We start from the raw sequence: 21,602 nt of genomic DNA, 5'->3' as shown, positions 1-21,602 counted from the left end.
TGTTTAACTACATCAAGAGGGGAAAAGATTGTTCACTCATTAATAAAGTAATTTTAGACATGCAAATGGGCCTTTACCATTTCCTTAAGGCACATACATCCAGCCAGATAAGAAAACCACTCACGGTTTGCAAATATTTGGTAGTAAGTCCCATTTCTTGCATTGCTGGAAACCAACATTACTGATCTCTATTTGCATAGAAGCACCTTCTTGTTCGTGCAGTAGTTTCGTATCATCTATATAGTATCCCAGAACAGACAGAAAGCCAGATTCCTATCCTACACACCTTACAGCTGCATCAGAAATGCCAACGAGAAGGAGAGTCGGTGAGAGAATAAATGTGTGCCAGGAGAGACATAAGCCATATCCATAACATCGTGTTTATTCAAATGAAGATAAGCATGTAAAGTGCAATGGAGTTTAATATTTTCAAAGTGTAAATGATTTTTTCAGTGTATTCTGCTTCTGTAAAAAAGCAACCAAATCCCTCTCCCCCAAAACAAAGCCAATAAAAGACCCGTAGATCTCATCCTCAGCATTCAAAAGCAACTTTTTCCACCTCATTTTAATTTTACTCTGTCTCCCATATCACGAGCACGAAGGCGAGGGGATCATTTGCTGCAACAAAACAGCTATTTCTAAATGGCAAGGGGAAAAGTACTTGGCAACAAAGTACCACGTACATAAAACTGAATCAAATCTTACCAGTAGATCTGAAAAAAAGACAAGCATTCAAAGAGTACAAATGCTTCTACATTATAAAACTGAAGAACAAGAGACAAAAGAAGTGTCACTGGGTTTAGCTCTGTACCACGTTGTTTTCAAATCTTAAGTCTAATTTTCAAATATGCGCCTTTAGTATTTTCACTGTCATAAATTGTAAATTACAGCCACCAATCATACCATACTTCCCAGAAACAGCTTCGTCCTCTCTGCAGTAAGCAATCATGTTGTGCCTCGGGCTGTGTAGTTTACCTCGAATTATTTCAGAATCATCTAAAAAGATTCATTTTTCTATTAAAATGATGAATGAGCTAAATGAGGTATGTAATAAATACTGCAGGTTTGTAAACAGACTTCTTTTCTCTTGAGAACTAATGCTTTAACTCGTTTAGTAATTCTTCCCCCTGGTATTTTCTAGTGAAATCATCCTTAAAATACGGTTAGCACAGGACTGTTTGGAAAGAGCAGGAAGAGTCAGCACATAATCTGCTTAGAGAAAATAGAGGACCTCCTCTTGAAAAAGCTAATGAATTGGGGACAGGAAAAATAAATGCAACACTAAAGGAAAGGCTGCACAGCACACACACACAGTGATATGGACGATAGGGATGATAGGGAAAATATCCTAACGGTTGAGACAGAGAAGATGAAAATGCTCCATTTTAAACAGTATGTATTCAATTATGACAATAGGTCAAATTCACTCCTATCATAATTCAACGTGCTTCAGCTCTAACATATCAAGGAATGAATTTTGTCTATTGATTTCAGTGCTCAGAAAAGTAAAAAAAAAAAAAAAGAATTCTACACATACCTCAAAAATCCAATAGATCGATTACCACATGCACCTGAAGTGCAGAAACTGCTTTTTAAAGTAAGGATACTTCTGCCAATTTGACTTCTTGAGCACAGAGCTTATTAATAGACTCTCTCATACAGCAAATAATTTACACAACAGGAAAATACCTCAGCAACAACAGACTTCATTCTCTAACAGGTACTTCTGTGAAAGCCTGGAACAATACATGGGGAAATATATGTAATTATATTAGTATGGATACAGATTTCTAATGATAGCAGTAATCAAATTTTAATGTTATGGTTACAGCAAATGAACAGAACAATATTTCTGTGCCTCTTCAAAGGGAAATGAGACTTTAATGTCATTGGCAGCTCAATAAAACCATTTTCTAACATATAGGGTCTTAATGACAGCTTGTTTCAGTCCAGACAGTGAAGCAAACATGTTAACAGTAAACTCCAGGTCATTACAAGGAGATGGAAATACAACAGGTCCTCTGCACTTTGGATAACTATTGATTTTTTCCTACATGTTCTCTGTGTCTCACCCTGGATCTCATAATGACTGCAGTGATGGAACATCAATACACTGTTTATGGCAAAGCTACCGCATTTAAAGGCACTCAACAACACTGTGCCCAGCTCAACTATCCACAATGCTTAGATGTGTAGTGAAGGTCTCCAGTCACAAATAGTGAAAAGGAAGATAGGTCTGCTGCCTGCATAAACACAATGTAAGTATTCTTGGAGTAGTCACAAGTATGGAACACTACACAGAGGGGATCAATCCAATATCAAAATTCTTCTGTGGTCAGCCTGAAATAAATGCCTTAATCCATTATGAAGTCCTCCCTCAGGAAGGATGAACAGAAGAAATATCACACTGTATGTGCTAAGGATATGGAAGAAAGAAATATTTTTGACATGCTACACTGCTACAGATAGTTCTTAAGCACAACTGCAAGCACATTCTGCACATGAGGATCTGGAAATTCGACTCTAAATTTTATCACTCCTACCTTGCTTGGTACAAACATCAGAACTTCTGAGTTTTATGTGTCTGGATCTCCCCCAGAATCATATTTTAAGAAGCTGATATCCCATCAGCCAATTCCCCACCTGTACTGAGGGAGCTTCTCCTAAGAGCTTACACAGCATGTAAGTAGCTCAGTTATCATTAGCTCATCTATCATCAAGTTTCTTTTAAAGCCTTCATGAATACCACCCAGGCCTGAAGAGCTGTTATTGGTAAAACCATCAATTTTCCTTAATGTTTTCTACTGAATCTTCAGATCAATGGCTTTGTCTGAGGAAATCTCTGCAAAGAAAACTTCTGGCATGGCAGCTTGCAAAGTTCCTCCACTTTAAAAGGCACATATGAAAGAATTAATTCAGAACTGTTTTGCTGCTATGGGTTCACCTATTCTATCACAGATCACATTTCCCAGTGACTGACTCTACAGTCCTTGCTGGGATTTCAGTTCCATGGAGTCTGGGCTTGCACACACACATTCTGCACCCTGGTGACAGTGATAGGGCCCAAGGGGTTAGGGAAAAGTTCTGCATCAGTGGGCAGTGGGCATGGAACAGGCTACCCAGGGCAATGAGCATAGCCCTGAGCTGCCAGAGCTCAAGAAGCATTTGGACAACATGCTCAGGCATAGGGTTTGGGTTTTGGGTGGTCCTGTGTGGGAGTGGGACTCCATGATCCTTGTGTGTCCATTCCAACTTGGGATAGTCAATGATTCTGTGACTGAATCTTTCTGGTCACACATAATATTCTGGAGGGTTGTTTTTTAGTATTTAGCCTAACTTGTGCTCATTCTGCTCACTTAAAAATTATTTCCAATTTTTTAAGGGTGAACTCCTTTGCCTTACCTTGCTGTTCAAGCTCTGCTGGAGTCCTTTAGATATCTTTGTTGAAAATTGCAACACTTTTCCTTAAAAAGACAAATGACATCCTTCTCTACTTCTTATCACCTGCAAAGCTTCTAATCTTAGCTGTCAGCTTCAGCTTCATCTTACCAATTTTCTTCATCTGTATGAAGAGCCAATGCCAACTTTTGGTGTTCTAATACTTAAAAGTTTCCTGTTTGAACCTATAAGCAGCAGCCAGTTTTAAATGGTTTAAGACTGGGAGATATTACCTCAATCTAACAATTTCGTATCTGTTTGTTAAAGCTGAATTAGCAGCCTTTATACAAAAACATTCTTCCTGTTTTACTGCATCTCTGTCTTCTCACTATTTAAACAATTTAGCAGCAAAGGAATTAACAATGAAGATAAAGATATTGACATTTCCTAAACACTAGTCCTTTCTCCAATAAAGAATCTGACAGATGTGACCAAATCTGGGCTAAATAAAAAAATCAACCTGCTCTAGCACTTAACCAGCACATGGGATCATTCACTCCACCTGAGAATGGAGCACACAGACATATCTTCATGTTGCAAATGTTACAAATTCAACTTGGATTTGTTGGACAAATAAATAGCTAATAACAAACTATGGTGGAAACAAACAAACAAAAAATTGCAGTAGTTTCAGCAAAAACTTCAGCAGAGAACTCCACGATCTTTTAAAACCTCACAGGTGATTCCTTCATGTAGGCAGTTCTACCTTAAAAATTCTAGAATAAGTGAAAATTAACAATACAATCAACATGATAGCTAAATACACCTGTTTCATATCATAATTAGATCTCTCTCAGGCATTTGGATGATGAAAAAGGCATCACATGCTTCACAAAAGCACAGCGCTAAGGACAGCACTAAGTGAAAGATGTAAAGTTCAAGGTAAGTCATGCAAATATTAAACCTCAATGTAACTCTTCGGTTCTCCATTAGGCTGAGACCACAAAACCCTTATCCATTCTTCACGTTAACAGCCCGAGGGTTAAAGGCATAAGACTAGAGCTCTGTCTTAGACATAACTCCCCTCCATTTTCCTTTTTTCCCCCAAATATTAATAATTTATCTAATAATTTTTTATTGTTTGGTGTTTGTTTGTTTGAAATTTAAGTCACAAATGGTTTGGAAAAATAGTAGAGGCAATAGATTTGTATTTACACAGTGTAGATAAAGCTACTGATTACTGAAGTGACTGGTTGCCTCTCTTACCCACCAGTAGCTCTTAGAAAGCTTTGAATTCATCTTTGATGCAGAGAGTCGAACATATTTACATAGATGGTGGTATAACTAATCCTCCTTATTTTAAAAGGAATGCTCACGTAAGTCATTTGAAACTTTTCTTCTTGTTAATGATCTGTTAATCATTTATACTCTGGCAACCTTGAAAGAAATCCTAAGTGATATTCGTATCTCAGAGCATAATGATTATCGTTACTAGGAAAGCTCAGTACAGACTCAATATACCAAGGAAATGTTACATAGGAAGCTATGAATCTGCCAGACATTTGAAAATGACTGAAATATACAGTTGCCAGTTTTCAAAAGAAAACAGGCAGCTGCATTTTATAACTTCTTTGTCCAGAAGTTTTTATACAGCAGCTCTATTAAAATAGGATTCTTTGATACAGAATTTCTCACTAAGCCAGTACCAACGTTTCAGGCAATCAACAAGAGTTAGACAATTCTTTTTGTTTTCTAGCATGAAGGAGACTTCAAAATTACAGTTTTTGATTCCTTATTGACAGTTTTCAAGTGAGGAATATTATGGACTTCCTTGAAATGTGAAAGTAATTAACTTATGGAAGAGGATCTTGTACTCTGTAACTCTTTGATAAACCAAGTTAGTAAGCAGACTCACAGAATCACATCATAGAATGGCTTGGGTTGGAAGGGATCTTAAGGAACATCAAGCTCCAATCCCCCCGCCACAGAAAGGGCCACCAACCTCCACGTTTAAACCAGACCAAGCTGTCCAGGGCTGCATTCAATCTAGCCTTGAACACCTCCAGGGATGGATGGGGCATCCACAGCCTCTCTGGGCAGGCCTCCAGGTTCCAGCATCTCACCACTCTCATAGTAAAGAACTTCCCCCCTGACCTAGACTATCAACTAGTCTTCTATCTTATTCTATTATTATTCAACTATTCTTCTATCATGCTATTCTATACTAAATAAATCACAAGACAACTCGCACTTTCTGCTTCTACTAATAGATTGAAACAAGTCAGAAGAGATGGCTGTTCAGAAATCCAAGCATTCTACAAGACCTTGAACTTACAAAGCGCTGCGCCTTCTGACGCTCCTCTTCTGTTGCAGCTCTCTCACGAAGAATGGCTCGGGTCAGATGCTCATTTGAAGAAACCCTTTCTCGTTCCAGGATTTTGCCAAACTCATCACGTACATACTCTTGTTCTTGTTTCAGTCTACAGAAGACAGAGGGAAATTCAGATGGAAAGCTTATTATCTAAATTCATTTTAAGAGATGTAAACACAATCACTTTGAAAGCAGTCCCTGTAACAAATTATTACAGGCTTCTGAAAACAGCAGAACATGAATTCACCAGAAATTCCAGATTATTTCAGATTGAAGCATCAAAATCCAAATACACAAATTCAACAAGTCTTAGGAATGCTACTTCATAAATCACACTGAGCACAGATCATTCAAGGGTTTTTGAAAAAGCATCTTTGAGTACTGTGGGTATGTACAGAGCTCTGTTTGTTTTTTATGAGGAGTACTCAGTTTGTTGCTTTTAAGGAATGTTTTTTCAAGGAGATTCTTCCCTGCCCCACAATCCAATTTCCTCCTAAAATCACCATTCTTTTCTGCAATGGGATTTTTTTTTTTTTTTATCTCCAGATACACCATCAACCTAAATGTGGTACCTGCTTACAGAGCTGGAAAACAGATGAAACAATCAGAATAAACATTTCACAGCAATTTGAGAGGAAATGAAAAGAGCTATAGAACCTACTGCAGTAGAGTTAACACAGTTACCACCAGCCCCAGAAAGTCACAGAATCACAGAATGGCCTGGGTTGAAAAGGACCACAATGATCATCCAGTTTCAACCCCCCTGCTGTGTGCAGGTTTGCCAACCAGCAGACCAGGCTGCCCACAGCCACATCCAGCCTGGCCTTGAATGCCTCCAGGGATGGGGCATCCACAACCTCCTTGGGCAACCTGTTCCAGTGCATCACCACCCTCTGTGTAAAAAACTTCCTCCTAAGATCTAACCTAAACCTCCCCTGTCTCACTTTAAGACCATTCTCCCTTATCCTATCACTATTTACCCTTGCAAACAGCCATTCCCCCTCCTGTTTATATGCTCCCTTCAAGTATTGGAAGGCCACAATCAGGTGTCAACATTTACACATCATAAAATATAACATTACTCAAAACATTTACTCTGCACACTGCACCTATTTTTTATGAAAATGTGTAGGTATAAATAGGATAGCTATTAGAATATATCTGTTGAGCATGCATTGTGACACAGAGCAAGGTGCTGACATTCAGGAACTCAGAGCTGTAATGGCAGAATTAAAGACAAATTTTCAAATAGATTTTTTTCCAGGAGTGCAGAAGACAAAGCTTAAGGATTCTCAGTGCATTTATATGTTGTCAAGGGAGCTTCAGAGAACAAATCGTAATGAGTAGGGTCACTTTGTAAAAGGTACGAGCATTACAGTACATTAGATTCTTCCCTGGGGAAAATATCTAAGTGAGGTGGGGGGGAAAAAGACAATTACAAGATGTATTACTTCAGTGCTCAGACAACCCTCTGAAATGCAGCAACCAACTGGGAGTCTTTATAAAAAGTTTATTAAGCGGCATCTTCAATTACTCTAGCAAAAGTCAGATTATGTAGACATGGACCAAATTCCATTAAGTGATTTCCCATGGTCCCCCAAATTATTCCAAAAGCATTGGTATATCAAATCGTTCACACAATCAATGCTTCAGTCAAAACATTCTGGTTGTCTTTTCCATTGGAGAAATAATGTTTTGTTTAAAAAGTGTCAAAATAGTCTCAGCAGCTTTTTCTTAGGAGAAACAACAGAGAAAGCACTTAACATTCCCAGAGACTGAAGTAAACTCCTTCCTCACCCTTTATAGATTTTACTTCCCGTACATGCTTTTCTCCTGCTTCTTTATGCATATTATACCTAGCAGCCCATAATTAAAGTGTATGAAGTCAGACAATATCTGAAAAGGCTGCTAGAAGGCCGAGGTCATTCTCAGAAAAGAGCCCAAGGAACTGAAAGGGAACAGAATTAGGACAGCTGACCTAAAGTGGCCAAAGGAATGTTCCATTCTCCCTCACTTCTTTTGTCACCACTGCAGATGTAAAATCAAGAAGACATTACTAAATAGATAAGTGACGTGTTCTTTCCAAGTACCTGATAAATAAAAGAACGTTAAATATTAGCTAGCTCATTAATACCAATAAAAATGATATGAGATACCCACATCAAAAATGGAAAGATCTTATCTGTGGTTTCTAATGGCTCGCCCCAAAACAGCTTTCTGAATACAGAGCATCCTTCCTTCTTAAAAATGTGATTTCCCCATTTCTTTAAAAACGCACTTATAATGGTATGAAGGTACAACATCATCAGCATAAATATCCAACCACAAAACTGTAAGCATTTCCTGGGTCCTCCCAGAGGTAAGCATTCCCTGGCTCACCCAGCAGCTTCCAGTTTTGCTGCTAAGCCACAGAAATGCTTCGCAAAAAATGATCAACTTCACCCAAATAAAAAAAACAATGAACAAATAAAATAAACAAAAGAATCTTACTGCTGCCCCCGTTCTACCCGAAAGACCACTGCATGAGTTCATATTCTGGAGAATGGAACATTCACATAGTTTCCAAGCTCAATTAATACTTGATCCATTCCAACATCTTCATTTAGTGGCCAACAAGAGACAAAATACAGGTTAACCACAGGGAAAAAGCACCAGAGAATAGATGTCTAGATTTTAGATATCTAGACTGCAGAACAAGGTACTTAGACCATCTCAACCAAAGAAAGGAGCACAACAAAAATTTTGCTCATTTTTTGGTGTGGCATTATAATGTATATTTTAAAAAAGCATACTATTCATTTATGTAATGGCTCGCATATGACAGCACCTTAAAGCAAAAAGTCTTTCCTATCTACCCATCCAATGCAGTGGATGGCAACCCAGCCCATGGCAGAAGCGTTGGAAGTAAATGATCTTTGAGCTTCCTTCAACCAAAGCCATTCTGTGACTCTGTGATTCTACCCTAATCCTCATTCATTTGATCACAGAATCACAGAATGGCCTGGGTTGTAAAGGACCACAATGATCATCTAGATACAAACCCCCTGCTGCGTGCAGGGTTGCCAACCACTAGATCAGAAATGTATGTCATAGCTACACAAGAAAAGACAACTAGTTAACTTCCTAAAGCATCCCCTAGACTTTTTCACTTAGGGCAACTTTTATCCACAAACAATGTCCTAAATGCCCATCACAACTGATTTAAATTCACTGGAGTTTTAAAATAAGAAGTAGGATTTTGAAGTAATTTGCATTTATTTGAGTTACATAATTGGGTAGCTTGTAGGAGCTTAATGAAACAAACAGAAGGCAGCTACATTCTGATCTCAAACATTTGCTTGCATCAACTTACAGTAGTTTCCTTCCTTGACATTACAAATTCATTTCACTGGCGTTCAACGTGTAGTGCTGCTGAATGAAAGCAAACATCAGCTAAATCTACCATAATAAATTATATTATTACCTAGCCAAAAGTAAAATAAATAAATAACTCAGTATCTGCAGTTGATAAGCAATTAAATAGCACAATTTGACAGTAAAGTCCACTACTCCAAGAATGCCACAGAAACAGACCACTTAAAATGGCATTTTTAATTACAACACAATTGAAGGCTCAGTATAACAGCTCTCATGTTAAAGCTGAAAGCTTTAGTTAACAGACAAAAGACATTATGCATTACACTGATCATTTTTAAGGAAGGTGCTTTAAAAAGCTGCTGAAACAGCAAAGAAGGCTGCTTGCTATACATTTTTCTACAGAGTTGATAGCTGGAATAGAATACTTGTAAATAATTATGAAATACTGTTTCAAGAAGCACACAGTCATCTAGTTACAGCAGTTGATTTAATGAAATAAAGGATGCAAACCTATCACTTTTCCACAGTGCTATTTGAAAGTACAACCAAAACCCCACTCATACTAAAGTCTGGATTAACACTTCACAGTATTTCATACTCTCAACTGTTCTATAGTATACAATCATATATACAGAAACCAAAAATTCCTGCCTTTCTACTGGCTTTAAGAACATCAGAGCTCTGAGTTAATGCCATGAAGAGCGTTTACTCTTGCACTACACTGTTAAGTCAGTTATCTTGTTATTACCTCTAGGTCTTCCAACACTCATAAATTCTACATGGTAACTTCTTTCATACATCTTTTAAACAGGTGATGATTGTTTCTTGCTTTATTATGGAAAGCACAGCCCACAGCTCTCACAGAACCACCCCATTATTTGGGCTGGAAGGGATTTTGTGCCATCATCTCCAAATTCCCTGTTCAAGCAGGTGCAGATAAGGCAGGCTACCTGGGACAATGTCTGCTTGGGTTTCAAATATCTCCTCTGTTGGAACCTTCACGTTGACTCTGGGCAGCCTTCTCTGACCACTGGCCCTGTAATTTCCAGTATTCAGATGGATTTTCATGTTTTCCAGTTTGTTTCCATTGCCTCTTGTCCAAGTCCTAGATCTCTTTGCTTGCCCTTCTTGAAAATCCGTGACATTTGCTTTCCTACCATCTTCAGGAAGCTTTTCTGACCACCATCACATTTCAAAGCTAACTGTGAGTGGCCTCACAATGACACAAGTCAGCTCCCTCAGAATCTCATCAGTCCTCATGGATTTATGTATGTCCAGTTTGTGTAGGTGTTCCTAAAATGATCCTTCTTTACAAAAGTAAGCCATGGAATCATGGAATCATAGAATCATAGAATGGCTTGGGTTGAAAGGAATCTCAAGGATCATCAAGCTTCAACCCCCTGCCGCATGCAGGGCCACCAGCCTCCATATCTAATACTAGACCAAGCTGTCCAGAGCTCCATCCAACCTGACCTTGCACTCCTCCAGAGATGAACGGGGCATCTACAACCTCTCTGGGCAGCCTGTTCCAGCACCTCACCACTCTCATAGTAAAGAACTTCCCCCTTATATCCAACCTAAATCTTCCCTCCCTCAACTTAAAACCATTTCCCCTTGCCCTTCTATTATCTACCCTTGTGAAGAGTTGACTCCTCTCCTGTTTGTTGGCTCCCTTTAGGTAGTGGAAGGCTGCACTGAGGTCACCTTGCAGCCTTCTCTTCTCCGTGCTATCATCACTTATCAGTGATCAGAGCTCAACATCTTCGTGTTGGTCTCAGCGTCCTGGGATTCTTGTACATTGGATTTTCTAGTGTAGATTGAGGCAGAGAAGATGAAGATAGCACAGAGGATCTCAGCTTATTCTCTGTCTCTTGTCACCGGACACCCTGCCCCACTTACCAGTGGGTCCATATCTTTCCTATTCTTCCTTTTGCTATTGATTTTAACACTGATTTTTGTGATATCTCTATCTGTTCATAGATCTGCTGATAGGTAATTAGAAGTATTAACTATATAACCTCATTAACCAAAGCAATAGGGAAAAAAAAAAAAAAAGTTTCCTGAAGACAGGAAAATGCGTGCATCCCATCCTAATTTTTTTTACAATCAAGTACACACAAAGCTCAATTTCTGGACCTGTTCATTGTTAACACAACCTAGTTTTTATCAGAGAGCACAACTATGCAGCCAGTGACTGATACAGTTAACCTACTGGATAGGCATCTTGTAACTCTGATACTTCAAAATAGCATATTCATGTCAGCTCCCATCCTTCTGGAAATATGCTTTCAGTAAATCCAAACTTGTGAACACTGAATAGAAAAGCGTATCAGTGCATGCCTGTAAACCTTCATGATTCTCTTTGTGTTAAGGCACATAAATCCTTCTGTTAAATGTATTTTAAATAACAACATAATTTACACGCATGGAGTTGGACTAAAGGACCTCTCAAAGTCTCTTACAACTCAAACCATTGTGTGATTCTGTGATAAGTAGAAAGCCAAGCTGATTCCTAAACACAGATATTCCACATATAGTAACATATGACCATTAAGGAAATTGGAGAAAAGTTGAAATACCCAACAAGTTCCTCTCTCTAATCACTTGTGAAGAAGAATTAGAAGTTTAAGGGAAAAAATAGCAAAGCCTCTCTAATGTGACATTTGCTATAATCTCTTTTTAAGAAACATAAATATGTTTTCCAGGAATGAGAAAAAAAAAAAAACAAACAACAACTTCACTGCACTCTGAAGAAAACCTTTCATGCTTTTCAGATCCATGTTTTAAAAAGAGTTCAAGAAAAGGGAATTGTTAATGAAACCACATGAAATTACGACATGGTACTGTAATCTTGCACAGCATGAACCGTGTAAGCCACACTAACAAGATGAATAATTTAATTCTCAATCCAGAAGAAATCACTCTATTGTTTACTCCAAAATATCCATTTCTGTCATTCTTGAGAAAACACCTGCAGATGTTAGAGGTTGTCATTAACAAAAAAGCACCCTTTAATTCATGAAAAACAGCCACACAGAGAAAATGCTAATAATCTAAATGACAAACAAACAAAATAACACCAACTGTCTTACGTGCTCTGAGCTTCGACAGCCATGACACACTTTGTTCTAAACTATTCCACAATCCACAGGAAACCCAAAACTGGTAAACACTACAGTATTAAAAGCAAATATAGTGATGTATCATTTTCAGCCCTTCTTATTTCCAGATATTGAAAATTTATTACACTATCAAAGCTTAAACATATCCTTTCTGTTATTTTCCAGGGAAATGATTACTTGCCAGTTGTTGCATCTTTATTACAGTCTCCAAGTTACACAATCTGATGGATTTCTGGTGATCCAAGATAAACTCATTCAAGTTTTGAGTGTGAACTCTGTCATTTTTCGCTACCTCCAACAACCAAAACAAAGTATTTTCTGTTTCAAAGCCCACTATCAAGAAAATCATCTTCTTTTCTATAAAACGTAGAAAAATCTAAAGATATTTTGGGATTAAATGCTGGAAGTGATCTTGAAGGATGAAGCCCATGTAAGAAGACGTAAAACTAAAACATTCCAGCATTGAAGAAGTACATCTGTACACTTAGTCACTTTTTAAATTACTGTTAGTTTAATCCAGCATCCCCGTCTTTCATGATCTCTGAACATTTTCCTTTCTATATGACACCTCCTCAATCCAGAAAGCTTACAATAATTAAAAATAAGAGTACAACATGTTTACAGTAGAAACCGCTCATCGTGGGTTTTTGCCTAGTTTGATGCAATGAAGTTTGTTAATGCATTCTGACAGACTTGCGTAACATCCAAAAATGTTTTGAACAATGCAGTTTAGGCTACGATGCAATATTAATGAATGAATAATGTTTCCGAGTACTGAGTTTCAATATTTAATGAATGCATACAGAATGTGCCATAGAAAGATGTGGTTGAAAATCACTGGAGCTAACAAGGGACTTGAAAAGATGCTAGAAATACCAGGAAAACCTTTAACCTAAACTTAAACTGGAGTCTGAGAAGAGCGAAATGGATATCTGTCCTACTCAAATTCTAGCATTCACCTGACTGCCAAATCTGCTATATTATATGATCCACAGGAGTCCCTTCCAAGTCAGGATATTCTATGATTATCTATCTAACGCTGATCTGCTTCTGCAAAGCGGTGGTCAAGGACAGAGATTTAAAACCAAATTATCCAAATCCCAACCTCCTTGGGCAACCTGTTCCAGAGTGTCACCACCCTTTGAGTGAAAAACGTCTTCCTAAAAAATGAAAACATTAAAAAACTTAATTTCAATTCATATAGGTCACTGCATACTACAGGTGAAAGAGGCTACTTCTAACTTAGTTAGCAATCCTTCTCTTTAAAAATCCATCCTGAAGTTTGATTTCTGGAAAAGTTGAGAGAAAATATCATCCTCAGGAGAGCAGAAACCTCTTCTAAATTTAAGACTGGAATACAACTTTCCTGTAACTTTGTTCTACCCAAGTGGCTTCTGAAACACTTTTAAACTGAAGAGGGTAGATTCAGACTAGATAACAGCAAGAAAGAAGACTGGAACAGGTTGCCCAGCAAGGTTGTGGATGCCCCCTCCCTGGAAGCATTCAAGACCAGGCTGCATGGAGCTGTGAGAAGCCAGGTCTGGAGGGAGGCATCCCTGCCTGTAGCGGGGTTTGCAACTTGATGATCTGAAAGGTCCCTTCCAACCATTCTATGACTCTGTAATTCTATGATCCACATGCTGACCAGATCTCATTAACTAAGACAGAATCAGAACTGGTAAAACAGAAAAGAAGCAAGGCAAAATAAGAATGCTAAAGTTTTAAAAACATCATCAAAAGCTTTAAATTAAAATACAGAAACAAATGAGAAGAAAGAAAATGAGAATAGTCAATTTATGTGTTTAGAATGTGGGTTAAAAAGCCTTCTTGTCATCTAATGAGAGCTACAGTTTTGTGATTCTGTGATTCTGTGGAACAGCTCTGGATCTTGTGGGTTAATATAAAGAAAGAAATATTCATAATCACCTGTTTCATGTATCTCCATAGAGATTTCAGTATGGATTTATACTACATTACTCTTACTTTTCTGTGTTTGCATTCCACATCGTTAAATTTAACAAGAACTCCACTACTTTACTCTATATCCATTTCTTCCTCGCGATGACCCTCCTTAATGCAGACCACACGCATACATAAAATTTGTGAATCATTCCTTAAAAATATTAGTGAAAATGTGAAAGCATCAGCAGCAAGTAAACTTCTGCTACAACGTTAATTTTTCTCTCCAGTTCATCCCATTAAAATCTCATCTTTGATGTGTCGCAAATCATTCTACAGTTCTTGCATTTTCATATCCAGTAGTAACCGCATGCAAGAGAGTAAAATATCAGGTTGGTTGCTCTACACTGGGAATTCTGGGTTGCTGTCTTTCTTTTTTTGGGTAGCGTAACACACTGACCATAATCTGCACAATTTATCTTGGGTAAAACTACGTTCCACCTTACCCACTTAACCATTTATTTCCATTCTCCCAATTATCCTCTGTTTTAAATGCTGTACTTTCAAAATCACCCATAACAATCTGACTAATAACTTCAGTTGAATGTTCCATTAACTTCCTTTTTCCAGCTGCCCTTCAGCCTCAGCATAACTGTCAATTGAAAGCTTTACTAATGGCCATGTTCTTTTATATGCCAGTTCTTGATTAAGAGATCAAAGACACTAATTTCAAAACCACTCATTATATACAGTTCTCAGCTTCACAAACATGACTTCCATGGACAGCTTGGCAATACCTGGTGCAATATGAAAGCTGACTACTCTCAGTCCGTTGATCCCTTACAGAAGTTGGCTGAGTTGAAATTTCCTTATTAGTGTTCTTTGTGTTTTGTGGGTTCTCTTTTTTTTTTTTTTTGGCAGGAGGAAGGCGGTGATTGAGCAGGGGGAGAGTGAGTAGGAGAGAGGGGAGACAGTTCAAGTGTGTGTGTGTGTGGGGGGGTGTAATTATACTACTTAAGTCTACCATTTTTAAAATATGTGCATATAAATCACTATTATATAAAGACAGAACATATGAATAAATTTCTACCTTTATGCCAGAGGCATGCAAGGAACATAAGTCAGAATAGTAAAACTGTTTTGCATAATTTGTGTAAGTATTTAGTTGAGATTTTTCCTGATATTCTCATAACTCCAGCTGAAATTACGTTCCAATTTAATATCACTCCTCTTGGGATCTGCAAAGGCAGTCATGAAATTATGACAACATTAATTCTTCATTAAAGTGAAGGGACAGTTACAACATTTTAGTATTGTTATTATTTTAAGTGTTTCTTTGCTTTGTCTACTCATTTGCTACTCTTCAAAACGAAAGAGCTCAGCAGTTTGAAAGCAAAGATTTGTTTTAAATTGCCAGGGGGAAATATTTGCCCTCCTCCCTACTTGAATCTGAAACTACAAAGCAGTGTTATTTTTGTTGATGCTCTCTCCAAATAAACTCACTGGCTTCAAGTCATTTTCCAATCTCCCTGAGAAATAAACTTATCAAGATGAAGCTTCGTATAGAAGTTGTCAGTTGAGATGCCAAGTTTTAAAATCAGAGTGAAAAATAAACCATTGAAAATGGGGGTTTTTAAAGGTTGGAGTGAATTATAGCACTGCTTTCTCCTATTTCCATCCCCGTCTCCAAAATTCATCTCTGCATATACTGAGAACTAGGCATAATGGTATTAATAGAGAATAAGACCAAAACAAAATCATGGAGAGTAACTCTACCATCACCAAATAGTATTCTTTTCTTCCAAGAAAATAACAAAGAAAACCAGTCAGGTATTTCCAAACTCTCAGTCTCATCAGCATTTTTATTCCCTTCACATTTTGCAGGTAGGATCATGTGTTATGCCTTGAAGGTTATAAGAAGCAGAAAGTGCGATACAACCCCATTCAGAAGTTGACTTGGCCTCCATCATAAAATAATCATTTTTAGCAGTTGGCTGGTGACAGTGGGATCAGTTACAGTGTCTCACCTGTCCACAGTACTTGTTTTACAGCCAAAACTGTGCTCAAATCTCACATCTTCACATTTAATCTTGGCTTCTTCTCACACCTGAAAATTTTGACCCACCCTGACCTTGCTCATCCCTTCCTTTCCTCTGGCAGAGCAGTTATCCCATTATCCTCTGGACCTCAGTAATATTAAAGAATAAGTTCACATCTAAACCTTCTGCTGGATGTGATAGGACAGGGGTACTTCTGTTGTGAAAAGGAGGAGGAGGTAAAACTACAAAGAGAGAATAGGAGAAATTAACTACAAAGGGAGAATAGGAGAAACTCAATTAGTGGAATCAGTGCAAAACACACTCTTTTCTCCATGAGTATTCCCCAGTCCTGAGGCTGAACTGGCCTTTTCTGCAGGCAAAACAAGTAGGTTTTACTTTATTGTCATTATTTTATTTTTATGATTTCAGTTGCACATCAAACTTGATTATTTTGTTCTAGTAAACAAATAGTTTTCACCAAACCACTGTGCATCTCTTTTTGCACTTCGGAAAAGCTTATTTGACAATCTTATTGACTGCTATCTGAAGTCTTCTCTCTGCCGTGTAAGCAGCTGAGTACCTTCAAATGTGGAACAAGAGTCACACAAACTTACACATCAAGTTCAGAGATAGCAGGCCCTTATTAGAAGTCATTAGATTGGCCTTTCTCTTCAGTTCATATGCAATTTATGTCTTCTCTTTTCCAAAGTCCTGTTTGTTGCAGTCAACATCCAAGTTTTGCTCTCTCAAAATAGTAGTCAATTATTTTCCTCCAGTATACTGAATATTATATTAGGAAAAGGTTAATCTTCCCAGCATTCATGGAAGACAAGTTATACTTTATGAAAGTGTATGAACACAGAATAAGTTTCCATCAGCTGTGGCAGCACTGACAGCACAGCTCTACGCGACATGTATAGCTTCTCACACCAGTGTGCAACACCATTTTCTACCCCAGGAATGGCAACAGTAATCAAGTAACTTTCCTCACTAAGCAGTTTCTCCCAATTGTATTTGAACACTGTTCAAATCTCTACAGCACTTCATAGAAAGGGAGGTGATTTTCCCCCTCTACTCAGCTCTTGTGAGGCCCCATCTGGCATCTTGTGTCCAGGCCTGGAGCCCCCAATACAGGAAGGACGTGGAGCTCTTGGAATGGGTTCAGAGGAGGGCCACTAGATGACCAGAGGGCTGGAGCACCTCTCCTGTGAGGAAAGACTGAGGGAACTGAGCTTGTTTAGCTTGGAGAAGAGAAGGCGCCGGGGAGACCTCACCATGGCCTTCCAATACTTGAAGGAAGCATATAAACAGGAGGGGGAATGGTTGTTTCTGAGGGTGGAAAGTGATAGCACAAGGGAGAATGGTCTTAAACTGAGACAGGGGAGATTTAAGTTAGATCTTAGGAGGAAGTTTTTCACCCAGAGAGTGGTGACACACTGGAACAGGTTGCCCAAGGAAGTTGTGGATGCCCCATCCCTGGAGGCATTCAAGGCCAGGCTGGATGTGGCTGTGGGCAGCCTGGTCTGGTGGTTGGCGAACCTGCACACAGCAGGGGGTTGAAACTCAATGATCGCTGTGGTCCTTTTCAACCCAGGCCATTCTATAAATCTATGAAAGCTTGTCAGAAAAAGGACAATCAGAGGAGGCAAGCCTCTGGTGTGAGTCTGCTGTGACAATTCTTGCACTCCCAAATCTGATTACCAACTGAGTAAAATTCTTCAAGCTGCTTTTTAAAAACAGTGCAGTCATTTGGGTGAGAAAACAGAAAATTCTTATTCCATGGAATAAGAATTTTCCATGGAAGTTTTTCCATGGAAGGACTCTATCCTACAGTCAGCAGTAGAGATGATGCAATTTTTCTGACTTTTCACATTATTAAGAGGTCCCTCTGATAGAATACTAAATTATAACTCCTTTCTTACTAACAAAGAAGCTTTTTGTCCCTTATAGAAAAAAAATACTGGGAGAAAAAGCCAGCTATGTCAAATTGGGTATCTAATTACCTTGGAAAATAGAATTATTTAGGAAGGAAAAAAATCTATTCAAAAGATTTTTCAGCATATTTAATGCACAGGCCATATAAAATGAAATAAGTTAAAATGTTCTTCAGTAAAATATAAAATGAATATTTTAAATAAATCAATCATTTTACTTTTTCTTACATTCTCCAGACCAATGCCAGTAAACTAAAATAAACATGTTATTAAAACAGAAATCAATAGTAAGCTTTAAAATACACAGTACTGCAAAAAGGTCAAGCTCCGGTATTGATTTTAATATAACATTTTTCGTGTGTAGTTTCCCAAAGGGTTCTTCTCTAATATTGCTCTTCATTCTTCTTTCACTTTACATTTGCACTGGTGAATTTGTTGTTCTTTTCTGCAAAGGCTGTCCACTGCATGAAGTTTACTATGAGCACGTCATGTATGCAATGTACTGCTGAGACATGACAAAACAAGGTCGGGAGGAGGCACTCAGACACATCAGAGTATCAATTAAATCGAAAAGTGAATCACAGTTACACAGAGACCCCTTCCAAACACAAAAAGAATAAAAAAGAGTAAGAAATGAATGGCTGCAATCTAATAGACTACCACTGAGAGCCACCTTTGTGGACTGTGTGTACATATTTTTAAAAGCTGATGTAGAGTTTAGAAAGATTTTCTTTAAGCAGATGAGTATGTTTAGAAATACAGAGGCTGTAATAATTCATCCTGCTAATGACAGATGAAATACCACACCATATGGAGCCCAGCAGACTTCAGCAAGTCATTAGCATGGAATGTTTGAAAATCTATGGTCTGTCTTATTCAAGAAAGCATTTTTCTTGTAGCTTTTCAAGGCAAAAATTTACCAACGAACCCTTAGGAGATGAGCCAGTCAAAGCACAGCAAAGTTTAAGAGCTATCAAGAGCCATTCCCAGCTAATTATCTCTTTTGTCGACCAAAATCGGTAGCCAATCCAGGGAAGGGATAACAGGGATGTATCTGTAACTGCACTATAAGGTGGATTGAAGACATAAAAATTCTCTTCCTTCTGCAGCTGCTAGTTCTCTTCTGGAACTGCAGGTTGAAATTGTTGATATCCAGATAAGCACCATTTCTCATTTACCGATAGTCACCATCTACCCAAATCCCATTGCAAGGGATCACAGGAACCTTTCTTGCTCCACCTCAAAGGAAATCACACAGAGAAGCTCAAGTATGTTTTTTGGATCTTTAAGTGAACTCCACTGGACCTTGGTTGAAGACCAATGGGAGGTTACCCTTCAACCTGCTTGTTTACCTGCTGAGCAGATAGAGAAGTATCTGGTTTTGGTAAAGGCTACACTAGAAATGTTTGGCTGTAGAACACACATGGTCATGACCCTTATTTAACTAAAAGTAAACTTTCAAGGTTGAGACTGTCTGAAGAGAGATTTTAAAAAAGATTTAAGATATACTACCATAACGTCTACATGCATCAGATCCTTTTAATAAGATCTCGAGCAACGCTCACACACTGCTCAGTACTAGTCCCTAAAATGTCCTGCCTGTCTTATGCCCTAATTTTAAACCAGAAGCAGAAAGTGAAGGGCCAATGTCCAAACAAATGTCTATTTCTAATACTTTCCCTACACTAAAATTACCTCTTATTTCCCCAGATGAAACTAGTGCTGGAATCACAGAACATACAGTGTAGGACAGTTCAAATAGAACTAAGCATAGGGAAGGTCTTTTGGTACAATCGTACATCAGCAAACTACACAGGAACATACACTTGGCATATTATATGCAGATACTTATGGAAGACCTGATCAAAATAAACTTTCTGCAGTACTGAAGAGACTGTCAAGCACCAGCATTTTGCAAAAACACCTCATTCTGCACAGAACTAACATTCCTCATGTACCAAATCATATAAAAAGAGTTGGGAAACATCTGTCAAGTAAAAAATACTGTAAAGTCGCTAATATAATTAGCCTAGTTGAAAATAAATAAAGGTTGAATTTTCCCTCACATTCAAGGACAAAAAATTGTAAGTACTGTTTTATGTACAATTCCTGTCAGAAAACACATTTATCCTTTGCAGATATTTAAGTATTTCTTATGTGCATTTCAGTAGATGAATCCAGTAGCCTGACAAGGCTGACAGTAGATAAATTTTATTATGTTGATTATATACACTGATGTTCATTCTTACTTTTCAAAACTATCATTTCTTCTGTCTCTCAGAATGCAAAATCTTTAAAAAAATAATATAATCAGCCATCATCAGCATGACATAGAATCATAGAATCACAGAATCACAGAATGACCAGGATTGAAAAGGACCACAAAGGCATCACATATTCTGATTAAAGAATAGCTTAATGAGTCTTATAAGAGCAGCTGATAGAACCAGGAATTAGCCTGGAGAAGAAAAGGCTCAGGGGAGAAGATTATGAGTCTCAACAACTCTATGAAAGGAGGTGTAACAAGGTGGGAGTCAGCCTCTTCTCCAAAGTAACAGCAATAGGAAAGGTATAAGAGACAATGGCATCCAGATGTCTAAGGGGAGGCTCAGGGTGACTATTAGGGAAAAACTTTGCAGAAGGAGTGTTGAGGTATTGAAATAGGTTGCCCAGGAAGGTGGTGGACTCATCATTCTTAAAGGTGTTCAAGAAACGTATAAATGTGATACATAGATACAAGGTTAGGAGGGCAATATGGATGAGAGGTGGACAGATGGACTAGATGATCTTAGAGATCCTCACCACCTTTAAAGATTTGAGAACCTATGATTCTAAGAACAGGAGGAGGAAGAGGCAGAATGGGGCCCGTGGCCTGGACTTGGTGAACAGCAAAGCCAGGCATCTGGGATCCATTTGAAAAAAACAGGAAACTGAAAAATCAATTGGAAAGGGGATATCTGTTTTCATGGTATGGAAGTGATTCTTTCTCAGCCATGAAGGAAAAGTAATCTTTCAGAGAAGGTCGGGTACGTTACCCAGGCAAGTGGAAAGGTTTCTAGGAAAACCTGAGAGAACAAGCTGTGCTTCCAGGAGATGCATAATACTGAACAAAGATGGCAGATATATAGAGATTGGACGTTGGGAGGAAATTCTTGAATCGGAGGGCATTGATGCAATGGAATAGGTTGGTCAGAAAAGCTGCTACCCTCTTGCTTGGGAGATGAGGACCCCATCTAACCTGGCCGCGAACATTGCCAAGAATGAGGCACCCACAGCTTCTCTGGGCAGAATGTGCCAGAGTCTCACCAATCTCAGACTAGAGAATTTCCCCTAAGACTTCATGTAATCTAATCTTCTAGATTAAAAAAACACTTCTGAGTGCTGCCTCCCTGGGCAGCGTGTTTCAGTGCATTTCCAGTAACAAACCTCTGAGTAAACTATTTCCTCTAAGAATTAATCTGCTCTTCTCTTACAGATTAAAACCACTTCACCTTGTCCTATA

At 38.3% G+C, this 21,602-nt stretch overlaps 1 protein-coding gene across 2 annotated transcripts in view; it reads right to left on the bottom strand.

Annotated features, from left to right (window-relative positions):
- The window catches only part of CHCHD3 (coiled-coil-helix-coiled-coil-helix domain containing 3), a 260,893-nt gene that overhangs the window by 107,038 nt on the left and 132,253 nt on the right, over window positions 1-21,602 (bottom strand). For both annotated transcript variants that reach the window (XM_090134009.1, XM_090134014.1), the window contains exon 4: window positions 5,714-5,858. In XM_090134009.1, the coding sequence (XP_089990135.1) occupies window positions 5,714-5,858 (145 nt within the window). The remainder of the gene's footprint in view (window positions 1-5,713; window positions 5,859-21,602) is intronic.

This window comes from Phasianus colchicus, chromosome 1, assembly GCF_987193195.1.
Source record: "Phasianus colchicus chromosome 1, bPhaCol1.hap1.1, whole genome shotgun sequence".
Taxonomy (NCBI): Eukaryota; Metazoa; Chordata; class Aves; order Galliformes; family Phasianidae; genus Phasianus; species Phasianus colchicus.
The sequence above is the reverse complement of the archived record's forward strand: the minus strand, read 5'-3'. Positions and strand labels throughout refer to the sequence as shown.